This window comes from Scyliorhinus canicula, chromosome 6, assembly GCF_902713615.1.
Source record: "Scyliorhinus canicula chromosome 6, sScyCan1.1, whole genome shotgun sequence".
Lineage (NCBI taxonomy): Eukaryota > Metazoa > Chordata > Chondrichthyes > Carcharhiniformes > Scyliorhinidae > Scyliorhinus > Scyliorhinus canicula.
Genome location: NC_052151.1, coordinates 4,026,263 through 4,040,463, shown reverse-complemented (window position 1 = coordinate 4,040,463; position 14,201 = coordinate 4,026,263). Strand labels below are relative to the sequence as shown.

Below are 14,201 nucleotides of genomic sequence, written 5' to 3'. Positions count from 1 at the left end.
TGAGGGAGTGTTGCGCTGTCGCAGGGTCAGTACTGAGGGAGTGCTACTCTGTTAGAGGGTCAGTGCTGAGGGAGTGCCGCACTGTCAGAGTGTCAGTGCTGAGGGAGTGCTGCACTGTTCGAAGGTCAGTACTGAGGGAGCGCTGCACTGTCAGAGGGTCAGTACTGAGGGAGTGCCGCACTGTCAGAGAGTCAGTACTGAGGGAGTGCTGCTCTGTTAGAAGGTCAGTATTGAGGGAGTGCTGCACTGTCAGAGGGTCAGTACTCAGGGAGTGCTGCTCTGTTCGAGGGTCAGTGCTGAGGGAGTGCCGCACTTTCAGAGAGTCAGTACTGAAGGAGTGCTGCACTGCTAGAGGGTCAGTACTGAGGGAGTGCTGCACTGTCAGAAGGTCAGTATTGAGGGAGTGTTGCGCTGTCGCAGGGTCAGTACTGAGGGAGTGCTACTCTGTTAGAGGGTCAGTGCTGAGGGAGTGCCGCACTGTCAGAGTGTCAGTGCTGAGGGAGTGCTGCACTGTCCGAAGGTCAGTACTGAGGGAGCGCTGCACTGTCAGAGGGTCAGTACTGAGGGAGTGCCGCACTGTCAGAGGGTCAGTACTGAGGGAGTGCTGCACTGTCAGAGTGTCAGTGCTGAGGGAGTGCTGCACTCTGAGAGGGTCAGTATTCAGGGAGTACTGCACTCTCAGAGGGTCAGTACTGAGGGAGTGCTGCACTGTTAGAGGTTCAGTGCTGAGGGAGTGCTGCTCTGTCAGAGGGTCAATACTGAGGGAGTGCTGCACTGTCTTAGTGTCAGTACTGAGGGAGTACTGCACTGTCAGAGGGTCAGTGCTGAGGGAGTGCTGCACTCTCAGAGGGTCAGTACTGAGGGAGGGCTGCACTGTCACAGGGTCAGTACTGAGGGAGTGCCGCACTGTTTGAGGGTCAGTACTGAGGGAGTGCCGCACTGTCCGAGGGTCAGTACTGGGGGAGTGCTGCACTGTCAGAGGGTCTGTACTGGGGGAGTTCACCGCTGCCAGAGGGTCAGTGCTGAGGTAGCGCCGCACTGTCGGAGGGTCAGTACTGAGGGAGTGCCGCACTGTCGGAGGGTCAGTACTGAGGGAGTGCCGCACTGTCAGAGCGTCAGTACTGAGGGAGTGCCGCACTGTCAGAGGGTCAGTACAAAGGGAGTTCCACACTGTTTGAGGGTCAGTGCTGAGGGAGTGCTGCACTGTCAGAGGGTCAGTATTGAGGGAGCGCTGCACTGTCAGAGGGTCAGTACTGAGGGAGTGCCGCACTGTCAGAGGGTCAGTACTGAGGGAGTGCTGCACTGTCTTAGCATCAGTACTGAGGGAGTTCTGCACTGTCAGACGGTCAGTACTGAGGGAGTGCCGCACTGTTTGAGTGTCAGTACTGAGGGAGTGCTGCACTGTCAGAGAGTTAGTACTGAGGGAGTGCCTCACTGTCAGAGGGTCAGTACTGAGGGAGTGCTGCTCTGTTTGAGGGTCTGTACTGAGGGAGTTCTCCGCTGCCAGACGGTCAGTACTGAGGGAGCGCTGCATTGTCAGAGGCTCAATACTGAGGGAGTGCCGCACTGTCAGAGGGTCAGTACTAAGGAAGTGCTGCACTGTCAGAGGGTCAGTACTAAGGGAGTGCTGCACTGTCAAAGGGTCAGTATTGAGGGAGTGCTGCACTGTCAGAGGGTCAGTACTGAGGGAGCGCTGCATTGTCAGAGGCTCAGTACTGAGGGAGTGCTGCACTGTCAGAGCGTCAGTACTGAGGGAGTGCTGCACTGTCAGAGGGTCTGTACTGAGGGAGCGCTGCATTGTCAGAGGCTCAGTACTGAGGGAGTGCTGCTCTGTCAGAGGGTCAATACTGAGGGAGTGCTGCACTGTCTTAGTGTCAGTACTGAGGGAGTGCTGCACTGTCAGAGGGTCAGTACTGAGGGAGTGCTGCTCTGTCAGAGGGTCAATACTGAGGGAGTGCTGCACTGTCTTAGTGTCAGAACTGAGGGAATGCTGCACTGTCAGAGGGTCAGTGCTGAGTGAGTGCTGCACTCTCAGAGGGTCAGTACTGAGGGAGTGCTGCACTGTTAGAGGTTCAGTGCTGAGGGAGTGCTGCTCTGTCAGAGGGTCAATGCTGAGGGAGTGCCGCACTGTCCGAGGGTCAGTACTGAGGTAGTGCTGCACTGTCTGATGGTCAGTACTGAGGGAGTGCTGCTCTGTCAGAGGGTCAATACTGAGGGAGTGCTGCACTGTCAGATGTCTGTACTGAGGTAGTGCTGCACTGACTTAGGGTCAGTACTGAGGGAGTGCTGCACTGTCAGAGGGTCAGTACTGAGGTAGTTCTTCAGTGTCAGAGGGTCAGCACTGAGGGTGTGCTGCACTGTCAAACGGTCAGTTCTGAGGGAGTGCCGCACTGTTTGAGGCTCAGTACTGAGGGAGTGCCGCACTGTCCGAGGGTCAGTACTGGGGGAGTGCTGCACTGTCAGAGGGTCTGTACTGAGGTAGTGCTGCACTGTCTTAGGGTCAGTACTGAGGGAGTTCTGCACTGTCAGAGAGTTGGTACTGAGGGAGTGCCGCACTGTCAGAGGGTCAGTACTGAGGGAGTGCTGCCCTGTTTGACGGTCTGTACTGAGGGAGTACTCCGCTGCCAGAGGGTCAGTGCTGAGGGAGCGCCGCACTGTCGGAGGGTCAGTACTGAGGGAGTGCCGCACTGTCAGAGGGTCAGTACTGAGGGATTGCCGCACTGTCGGAGGGTCAGTACTGAGGGAGTGCTGCACTGTCAGAGGGTCAGTAATGAGGGAGACCTGCACTGTCAGTGCGTCAGTACTGAGGGATTGCCGCACTGTCAGAGGGTCAGTACTGAGGGAGTGCCGCACTGTCAGAGGTTCAGTACTGAGGGAGTGCTGCTCTGTTCGAGGGTCAGTGCTGAGCGAGTGCTGCACTGTCAGAGGCTCAGTACTGAGGGAGACCTGCACTGTCAGAGGGTCAGTACTGAGGGAGTGCTGCACTGTCAGCGGGTCAGTACTGAGGGCGTGCTGCACTGTCAGAGAGTTAGTACTGAGCGAGTGCCGCACTGCCTGAGGGTCAGTGTTGAGGGAGTGCTGCACTGTCCGAGGGTCAGTACTGAGGTAGTGCTGCACTGCCTTAGGGTCAGTACTGAGGGAGTGCTGCACTGTCAGACGGTCAGTACTGAGGGAGTGCCGCACAGTTTGAGGATCAGTACTGAGGGAGTGCTGCACTGTCAGAGTGTCAGTACTGAGGGAGTGCTGCTCTGTTTGAGGGTCCGTACTGTGGGAGTGCTGCACTGTCAGAGAGTTAGTATTGAGGGAATGCCGCACAGTCAGAGGGTCAGTGCTGAAGGAGTGCTGCACTGTCAGAGGGTCTGTACTGAGGGAGTTCTCCGCTGCCAGAGGGTCAGTGCTGAGGTAGCGCCGCACTGTCGGAGGGTCAGTACTGAGGGAGAGCCGCACTGTCAGAGGGTCAGTACTGAGGGAGTGCCGCACTGTCAGAGGGTCAGTACTGAGGGAGTGCCGCACTGCCAGAGGGTCTGTACTGAGGGAGTTCTCCGCTGCCAGACGGTCAGTACTGAGATAGTGCCGCACTGTCAGACGGTCAGTACGAGGGAGTGCCGCACTGTTTGAGGCTCAGTACTGAGGGAGTGCCGCACTGTCCGAGGATCAGTACTGGCGGAGTGCTGCACTGTCAGAGGGTCTGTACTGAGGTAGTGCACTGTCTTAGGGTCAGTACTGAGCGAGTGCCGCACTGTCAGAGGGTCAGTACTGAGGGAGTGCTGCACTGTCAGAGGGTCAGTACTGAGGGAGTGCCGCACTGTCAGAAGGTCAGTACTGAGGGAGTGCTGCACTGTCAGAGGTTCAGTATTGAGGGAGTGCTGCTCTGTTCGAGGGTCAGTGCTGAGCGAGTGCTGCACTGTCAGAGGCTCAGTACTGAGGGAGACCTGCACTGTCAGAGGGTCAGTACTGAGGGAGTGCTGCACTGTCAGAGGGTCAGTACTGAGGGAGTGCTGCACTGTCAGAGAGTTAGTACTGAGCGAGTGCCGCACTGCCTGAGGGTCAGTGTTGAGGGAGTGCTGCACTGTCCGAGGGTCAGTACTGAGGTAGTGCTCCGCTGCCAGAGGGTCAGTGCTGAGGGAGCGCCGCACTGTCAGACGGTCAATACTGAGGGAGTGCCGCACAGTTTGAGGATCAGTACTGAGGGAGTGCTGCACTGTCAGAGAGTTAGTACTGAGGGAGTGCCGCACTGTCAGAGGGTCAGTACTGAGGGAGTGCTGCTCTGTTTGAGGGTCAGTACTGTGGGAGTGCTGCACTGTCAGAGAGTTAGTATTCAGGGAATGCCGCACAGTCAGAGGGTCAGTACTGAGGGAGTGCCGCACTGTCAGAGGGTCAGTACTGAGGGAGTGCTGCACTGTCAGAGGGTCAGTGCTGAGGGAGTGCCGCACTGTCAGAGGGTCAGTACTGAGGTAGTGCTGCTCTGTTTGAGGGTCCGTACTGTGGGAGTGCTGCACTGTCAGAGAGTTAGTATTGAGGGAATGCCGCACAGTCAGAGGGTCAGTACTGAGGGAGTGCTGCACTGTCAGAGGGTCAGTGCTGAGGGAGTGCCGCACTGTCAGAGGGTTAGTGCTGAGGGAGTGCTGCACTGTCAGAGGGTCAGTATTGAGGGAGCGCTGCTCTGTTCGATGGTCAGTGCTGTCCGAGTGCTGAGTACTGAGTTCGATGGTCAGTGCTGTCCGAGTGCTGAGTACTGACCCTCTGACAGTGCAGCGCTCCCCCAGTACTGACCCTCTGACCGTGCAGCACACCCTTAGTACTGACTCTCTCTCAGTGCAGCGCTCCCTCAGTACTGACACTCTGACAGTGCAGCACTCCCACAGTATTGACCCTCTGACAGTGCGGCACTCCCACACTTTTGACCCTCTGACAGTGCAGCACTGCCTCCGTACTGACCCTCTGACAGTGCAGCACTTCCTCAGAACTGACGCCTCTGACAGTGCGGCACTCCCTCAGTACTGACCGTCTGACAGTGCAGCGCTCCCTCAGTACTGACCCTCTGACAGTGCAGCACTCACTCAGTACTGACCCTCTGACAGTGCAGCGCTCCCTCAGTACTGACCCTCTGACAGTGCAGCACTCACTCAGTACTGACCCTCTGACAGTGCAGCACTCCCTCAGTACTGACCCTCTGACAGTGCAGCACTCCCTCAGCACTGACCCTCTGACAGTGGAGCACTCCCAGAGTACTGACTCTCTGACAGTGCAGCACTCCCTCAGTACTGACCCTCTGACAGTGCAGCACACCCTTAGTACTGACTCTCTCACAGAGCAGTACTCCCACAGTATTGACCCTCTGTCAGTGCAGCACTCCCTCAGTACAGACACTCTGACAGTGCAGCACTCCCTCAGTACTGACCCTCGTGACAGTGCAGCACTCCCTTAGTACTAACTCTCTGACAGTGCAGCACTCCCTTAGTACAGGCCATTTGACAGTGCAGCACTTCCTCAGCACTGACCCTCTGACAGTGCAGCGCTCCCTCAATGCTGAACCTCTGACAGTACAGCACTCCCTTCGTACTGACTCTCTCACAGTGCAGCACTCCCTCAGTACTAACCCACGTACTGACCCTTAGTACTGACTCTCTCACAGTGCAGTACTCCCACAGTATTGACCCTCTAACAGTGCTGCACTCCCTCAGCACTGAACCTGTAACAGTGCAGCACTCCCTCAGTCCTGACCCTCTGACAGTGCAGCACTCCCTCAATACTGACCCTCTAACAGAGCAGCATTACCTCAGTACTGACCCTCTGACAGTGCAGCACTCCCTCAGTACTGACACTCTGACAGTGTAGCACTCCCTCAAAACTGACCCTCTGACAGTGCAGCACTCCCTCAGCACTGACACTCTGACAGTATAGTACTCCCTCAGTACTGACCCTCTAACAGTGCAGCACTCCCTCAGCACTGACCTTCGAACAGTGCAGCACTCCCTCAGCACTGACCCTCTCACAGAGTAACACTCCCTCAGTCAGACCCTAAGACATTGCAGCACTCCCTCATTACTGACCCTCTGACAGTGCGGCGCTCCCTCAGTACTGACCCTCTGACAGTGCAGCACTCCCTCAGCACTAACCCTCTGACAGTGCGGCACTCCCTCAGCACTGACCCTCTGACAGTGCAGCACTCCCTCAGCACTGACCCTCTGACAGTGCAGCACTCCCTCAGCACTAACCCTCTGACAGTGCGGCACTCCCTCAGCACTGACCCTCTGACAGTGCAGCACTCCCTCAGTACTGATCCTCAAACTGTGCGGCACTCCCTCAGTACTGACCGTCTGACAGTGCAGCACTCCCTCAGTACTGACCCTAAGGCAGTGCAGCACTACCTCAGTACTGAGGGAGCGCTGCATTGTCAGAGGCTCAGTACTGAGGGAGTGCTGCACTGTCAGAGCGTCAGTACTGAGTGAGCGCTGCACTGTCAGACGGTCAGTACTGAGGGAGTGCCGCACTGTCAGATGGTCAGTTCTGAGGGAGTGCTGCACTGTCAGAGGGTCAGTACTGAGGGAGTGCTGCACTGTCAGAGGGTCAGTACGGAGGGAGTGCCGCACTGTCAGAGGGTCAGTACTGAGGGAGAGCTGCACTGTCAGAGGGTCAGTACTGAGGGAGTGCCGCACTGTCAGAGGGTCAGTACTGAGGGAGTGCTGCACTGTCAGAGCGTCAGTACTGAGGGAGTGCTGCACTGTCAGAGGGTCAGTACTGAGGGAGTGCTGCACTGTCAGAGGGTCAGTACGGAGGGAGTGCTGCACTGTCAGACGGTCAGTACGGAGGGAGTGCTGCACTGTCAGAGGGCCATTGCTGAGGGTGTGCCGCACTGTCAGAGCGTCAGTACTGAGGGAGTGCTGCACTGTCAGAGGTTCAGTGCTGATCGAGGACTGCACTATCAGAGTGGACATACTTAAGGATGCCGCAGCACCAACTTTGCTGTATTTCAGATGAGATATTGAACCAATGGCTTGACCGTAAAAATTGAAATCTCTGGAGTCTGTGAAGAATTGTGGGGCAAGAGGGCCTCTGGACATTCTCTCATTGTGTCAAGGTTGATGACCACTGCAGATGGGGGAACTGCAGCAACTGTTCATTCCTGTCTGGCACAAAGCAAAATGGGTAAGACGGCCAACCCATGGCTCGCAAATGAAATTAGAAATAGTTTCTGATCCAAGGAAGAAGCGTACAGATTGGTCAAGAAAAATACTAGGTCTGAGGATTGGGAGCAGTTTAGAATTCAGCAAAGAAGGACAAAAGGATTGATTAAGAAGGGGAAAGTACAGTACAATAGGAAGCTTGCAGGGAACATAGAGACTGACACTAAGAGCTTTGATTGATATGTGAAGAGAGAGAGTTTGGTAAAGACAAACATAGGCCCCCTAAAGGCAGAAACAGGGGACTGTACAATAAGGAACAATGAAATGGCTGAGCAATTGAATACATACTTTGGTCTGTCTTCACAAATGAGGACACAAATCAGACACCAGAAATGTTGGAGAACGAAAGGTTTAATGAGAGGGAAAAAATGAGGGAGATCAATATTAGTAGAGAAATGGTGCTGGGGAAATTGATGGGATTGAAGGCGGATAAATCCCCAGGGCCTGAGAATCTGCATCCCAGAGTGCTGAAGGAGGTGGCTCTGGAAATAGTGGATGCATTGGTGGTCATGTTCCGGGATTCTATAGACTCTGGAACAATCCCTGCAGATTGGAGGGTAGCTCACGCCACTCCGATATTCAAAAAGGGAGTTAGAGACAAAGCAGAGAATTATAGACTGGTAAGCCTAACATCGATAGTAGGGAAAATTCTTGAATCAATTATCAAGGACTTTATCGCAAACCAGTGGCAGGATCAGTCAGTGTCAGCATGGAATTATGAAGGGGAAATCATGCTTGACAAATCTGTTAGAATTCTTCGAAGATGTAACCAGTACAGTCGACAAGGGGGAGCCAGCCGATGTGGTATATTTGGACTTTTGGAAGGCGTTTCACAAAGTCCCGCATAAGAGATTATTATGCAAAATTAAAGTGCATGGGATTGGGGGAAGTGTATTGAGGTGGATAAAAAACTGGTTGGCAGAGAGGAAACAAAGAGTAGGGGTTAATGGTTTATTTTCAAATTGGCAGGCAGTAACTCGTGGGGTACCACAGGGATCGGTGCTGGGACGCCAACTATTCACAATTTATATTTATGATTTGGATGATGGAACAAAATGTAACATCTCAAAGTTTTCAGATGATACCAAGTTGGGTGGGAGGATGAACTGTGATGAGAATGCAGAGATCTTACAGCATGATCTGGATGAGTGGGCAAATCAATGGCAGATGCAGTATAATTTGGATAAATGTGAGGTTATTCATGTTGGAAGCAAAAACAGGAAGGCAGATTACTCCCTGAATGTTTGTAAATTGGGAGAGGGGAGTGTGCAGCCGGACCTGGGTGTCCTTGTGCACCAGTCGCTGAAGGTAAGCATGCAGGTACAGCAGGCGGTAAAGAAGGCTAATGGTATGTTGGCCTTCATTGTGAGAGGTTTCGAATACAGAAGCAGGGATGTGTTGCTGCAATTGTACAGGACCTTGGTGAGGCCACACCTGGAGTATTGTGCGCAGTTTTGGTCCCTTTTTCTGAGGAATAGGTTCTTGCTCTCGAGGGAGTGCAGCGAAGGTTTACCAGACTGATTCCAGGGATGGCGGGACTGTCATATGAGGAGAAATTGATTAAATTAGGATTGTTCTCGCTGGAGTTCAGACGAATGAGGGGGATCTTATAGAGACTTATACAATTCTAGCAGGACTAGACAGGGTAGATGCAGGGAAGAGGTTAACAATGATGGGTGTGTCCAGAACCAGGGGGTCACAGCCTGAGGATTCAGGGTAAACCATTTCGGACAGAGATAAGGAGACACCTCTTCACACAAAGAGTAGTGAGCCTGTGGAATTCATTCCCACAGGAAGTAGTTGATGCTAAAACTAAATATATTCAAGAGGCGGCTGGATATAGCCCTTGGGGACAATGGGATCAAAGGCTTTGGGGAGAAAGCAGGATTAGGCTATTGAGGTGGATGATCAGCCATGATCGTGATAAATGGCAGAACAGGCTTGATGGTCCAAAAGGCCTCCCCCTGTTCCTAGCTCCTATGTATCTCTGTATTTCCCTCTCTGAAACGACCATGCCATTTCTATTGTGTCTCTTTTCCAGCGGTTTCGTTTTCATCAGTAAGCACGACTGTCTTTGGATATTTTGTGGACATGCAAACCGGGAATTTGGAACCCTGGGAAGAATTAGTTCCATCTACTCAAAACCTTATTTCAGAAGGTAACAGAAATCAAGATTTGCCTTATATACATGGAGGTATATCTGTGGATCAGTACCTCTCTGTGTGGATGTGTATCCACACGCGTGTCTCTGCATGTGATAATTGAGGACAGCAGAATATGTTTTTTCATGCAGTATCCATTCAAAGTAAATTGTAAATCTCAAATTATAACTAAAAATCTCACATGCAGACACAATGGGCCAAATAGCCTCCTTCTGCACTGTAATAATTCTGTGATTATGTCAATTGATCTTTTTTAAATTTTGGTATTTAGGCAATAAATTACTCAACCTCCCTTTTTTAAGTGTGTTATTGGTACATCAAACTTCATTTACCATTCTCTCGTCCTGATTCATCCTCCAGTATGGTCCCCAAGCTTTTGATCGTAACCCTGTTTTCTCCTTCTACATCTCTTTTCATCGTTAATCTGTGCAACCCCATTGGGTACAGACAGGGTGGATAGGGAGCAGTTGTTCCCCTTCAGGGATAGTGGACTGAACTTGGGCCTCAAGTCTGAGGAGATGTGGGAGGCCCTAAATTAATACTTTGCTTCAGTATTCACTAGAGAGAGGGACCTTGTTGCCCATGAGAACAGCGTGAATCCAATTAATAGACTCAAACAGGTTGATATTAAGAAGGAAATTTTGAAAAGCATCAGGATAGATAAGTCCCCTGGGCCAGATGGGATATTCCCAAGGTTTCTATGGGAAGCGAGGGAGGAGATTGCTGCGCCGTTGGCGATGATCTTTGTGTTCTCACTCTCCACTGGAGTAGTCCCGGATGATTGGAGGGAGGCAAATGTTGTTCCCCTGTTCAAGAAAGGGAATAGGGAAATTCCTGGGAATTACAGACCCATCAGTCTCGGTCTTACATCAGTGATGAGCAAAATATTGCAAAGGATTCTGAGATATGGGGGCGGGCTTCTCTCACCCGGGGGCTGGGCCGGAGAATCGCCGGGACAGGCGCGAATCGTGCTAGCCCCCTGTAGGGGTCAGAATTGCTGCTCCTGAGGGCTTGTTGACACCGTCGAGAAACGCGACAGCGGTTACAACGGTGTCAACACCTAGCCTCTGGATCTGAGAATCCCACCTCTGATTTATTAGAATGATTATTTAGAAAAACATAGTTTGATAAAGATATTCAGCATGGCTTTGTGAGGGGCAGGTCATGCCTCACAGCCCTCATTGAATTCTTGAGGATGTGATGAGACACATTGATGAAGGTCGCGCAGTGGATGTGGTGTATATGGATTTCAGTAAGGCATTTGATAAGGTCCCCCATGGTAGTCTCATTCAGAAAGTTAGGGAGCATAGGATACAGGGAAATTGGCTGTTTGGATACAGAATTGGCTGGCTGAAAGAAGACAGCGAGTGGTAGTGAATGGAAAGTATTCCACCTGGCGGTCGGTGACCAGTGGTGTTCCGCAAGGATCTGTGATGTCTGCTCTTTGTGGTTTGTATAAATGACTTGGAGGAGGAAGTGGAAGGGTGGTTTAGCAAGTTTGTTGATGACACGAAGGTTGGGGGTGTTGTAGATAGTGTTGAGGGCTGTTGCAGGTTACAACAGGACATTGACAGGACGCAGAGCTGGGCTGAGAAGTGGCAGATGGAGTTCAACCTAGATAAACTGTCACATTAGATACACTGCACTACAAGCTACAACATTAAATGCATTGCATTACAAACACCTATATTAGATACACTGCATTACAAGCTGCCGCATTAAATACACTGCATTACAAACTGCTACATTAAACAGACTGCATTGCGTACTGCTACATTAAATACACTGCATTGCAAGCTGCTACATTAGATACACTGCATTAGAAGCTGCTGCATTAAATACACTGCATTATTGCTGCTACATTAAATACACTGCACTGTTGCTGCTACATTAAATACACTGCATTAGAAGCTGCTGCATTAAATACACTGCATTATTGCTGCTACATTAAATACACTGCACTGTTGCTGCTACATTAAATACACTGCATTAGAAGCTGCTGCATTAAATACACTGCATTGTTGCTGCTACATTAAATACACTGCATTGTTGCTGCTACATTAAACAGATTGCATTGCATACTGCTACATTAAATACACTGCATTTCAAGCTGCTACATTAAATACACTGCATTAGAAGCTGCTGCATTAAATACACTGCACTGTTGCTGCTACATTAAATACACTGCATTAGAAGCTGCTACATTACATACACTGCATTGTTGCTGCTCCATTAAATACGCTGCATTGTTGCTGCTACATTAAATACACTGAATTCCAACTGCTACGTTGAATACACTGCATTTCAAGCTGCTACATTAAATACACTGCATTAGAAGCTGCTACATTAAATACACTGCACTGTAGCTGCTACATTAAATACACTGCATTTCAAGCTGCTACATTAAATACACTGAATTCCAACTGCTACATTGAATACACTGCATTTCAAGCTGCTACATTAAATACACTGCATTAGAAGCTGCTACATTAAATACACTGCACTGTAGCTGCTACATTAAATACACTGCATTTCAAGCTGCTACATTAAATACACTGAATTCCAACTGCTACATTGAATACACTGCATTTCAAGCTGCTACATTAAATACACTGCACTGTTGCTGCTGCATTAAATACACTGCATTGTTGCTGCTACATTGAATGCACTGCATGTCAAGCTGCTACATTAAATACACTGCACTGTTGCTGCTACATTAAATACACTGCACTGTTGCTGCTACATTAAATACACTGCACTGTTGCTGCTACATTAAATACACTGCACTGTTGCTGCAACATTAAATACACTGCATTGCTGCTGCAACATTAAATACACTGCATTGTTGCTGCTACATTAAATACACTGCATTGTTGCTGCTACATTAAATACACTGCAGTGTTGCTGCTACATTAAATACACTGAATTCCAACTGCTACATTAAATACACTGCATTGTTGCTGCTACATTGAATACACTGCATTTCAAGCTGCTACATTAAATACACTGCATTGTTGCTGCTGCATTAAATACACTGCATTGTTGCTGCTACATTAAATACACCGCATTGCTGCTGCAACATTAAATACACTGAATTCCAACTGCTACATTGAATACACTGCATTACAAACTTCTACATTAATCACACTGTATTGCATACTGCTACATTAAATACACTGCATTAGAAGCTGCTGCATTAAACACACTGCATTGTTGCTGCTACATTAAATACACTGTATTAGAAGCTGCTGCATTAAATATACGGCATTGTTGCTGCTACATTAAATACACTGAATTCCAACTGCTACATTGAATACACTGCATTTCAAGCTGCTATATTAAATACACTGCATTGTTGCTGCTACATTAAATACACCGCATTGCTGCAGCAACATTAAATACACTGAATTCCAACTGCTACATTGAATACACTGCATTTCAAGCTGCTACATTAAATACACTGCACTGTTGCTGCAACATTAAATACACTGCATTGTTGCTGCTACATTAAATACACGGCATTGTTGCTGCTCCATTAAATACACTGAATTCCAACTGCTACATTGAATACACTGCATTTCAAGCTGCTATATTAAATACACTGCATTGTTGCTGCTACATTAAATACACTGCATTGTTGCTGCTACATTAAATACACTGCATTGTTGCTGCTACATTGAATACACTGCATTTCAAGCTGCTATATTAAATACACTGCATTGTTGCTGCTACATTAAATACACTGCATTGTTGCTGCTACATTAAATACACTGCACTGTTGCTGCTACATTAAATACACTGCATTATTGCTGCTACATTAAATACACTGCACTGCTGCTGCAACATTAAATACACTGAATTCCAACTGCTACATTGAATGCACTGCACTGCTGCTGCAACATTAAATACACTGCATTGTTGCTGCTACATTAAATACACTGCATTGTTGCTGCTACATTAAATACACGGCATTGTTGCTGCTCCATTAAATACACTGAATTCCAACTGCTACATTGAATACACTGCATTTCAAGCTGCTACATTAAATACACCACTGTTGCTGTAACATTAAATACACTGCATTGTTGCTGCTACATTAAATACACTGCATTGCTGCTGCAACATTAAATACACTGCATTGTTGCTGCTACATTAAATACACTGCATTGCTGCTGCAACATTAAATACACTGCATTGTTGCTGCTACATTAAATACACTGAATTCCAACTGCTATGTTGAATGCACTACATTTCAAGCTGCTATATTAAATACACTGCACTGTTTCTGCAACATTAAATACACTGCATTGTTGCTGCTACATTAAATACACTGCACTGCTGCAGCAACATTAAATACACTGAATTCCAACTGCTACATTAAATACACTGCATTTTAAGCTGCCACATTAAATACACTGAATTCCAACTGCTACATTGAATACACTGCATTTCAAGCTGCTACGTTAAATACACTGCACTGTTGCTGCTACATTAAATACACTGCATTGTTGCTGCTGCATTAAATACACTGCATTCAAGCTGCTACATTAAATACACTGCATTGTTGCTGCTACATTAAATGCACTGCATTGTTGCTGCAACATTAAATACACTGCACTGTTGCTGCAACATTAAACACACTGCATTTCAAGCTGCTACATTAAATACACGGCATTGTTGCTGCTACATTGAATACACTGCATTTCGAGCTGCTACATTAAATACACTGCATTGTTGTTGCTGCATTAAATACACTGCATTATTGCTGCTACATTAAATACACTACATTGCTGCTGCAACATTAAATACACTGAATTCCAACTGCTACATTAAATACACTGCATTGTTGCTG

At 49.0% G+C, this 14,201-nt stretch overlaps 1 protein-coding gene across 1 annotated transcript in view; it reads left to right on the top strand.

Moving 5' to 3' along the window:
• Positions 1 to 14,201, top strand: part of LOC119966916 (dynein heavy chain 14, axonemal-like) — a 1,122,002-nt gene that overhangs the window by 665,232 nt on the left and 442,569 nt on the right. The window contains exon 43 of the mRNA XM_038798874.1: positions 9,229 to 9,345. Coding sequence (XP_038654802.1) covers positions 9,229 to 9,345 — 117 coding nt within the window. The remainder of the gene's footprint in view (positions 1 to 9,228; positions 9,346 to 14,201) is intronic.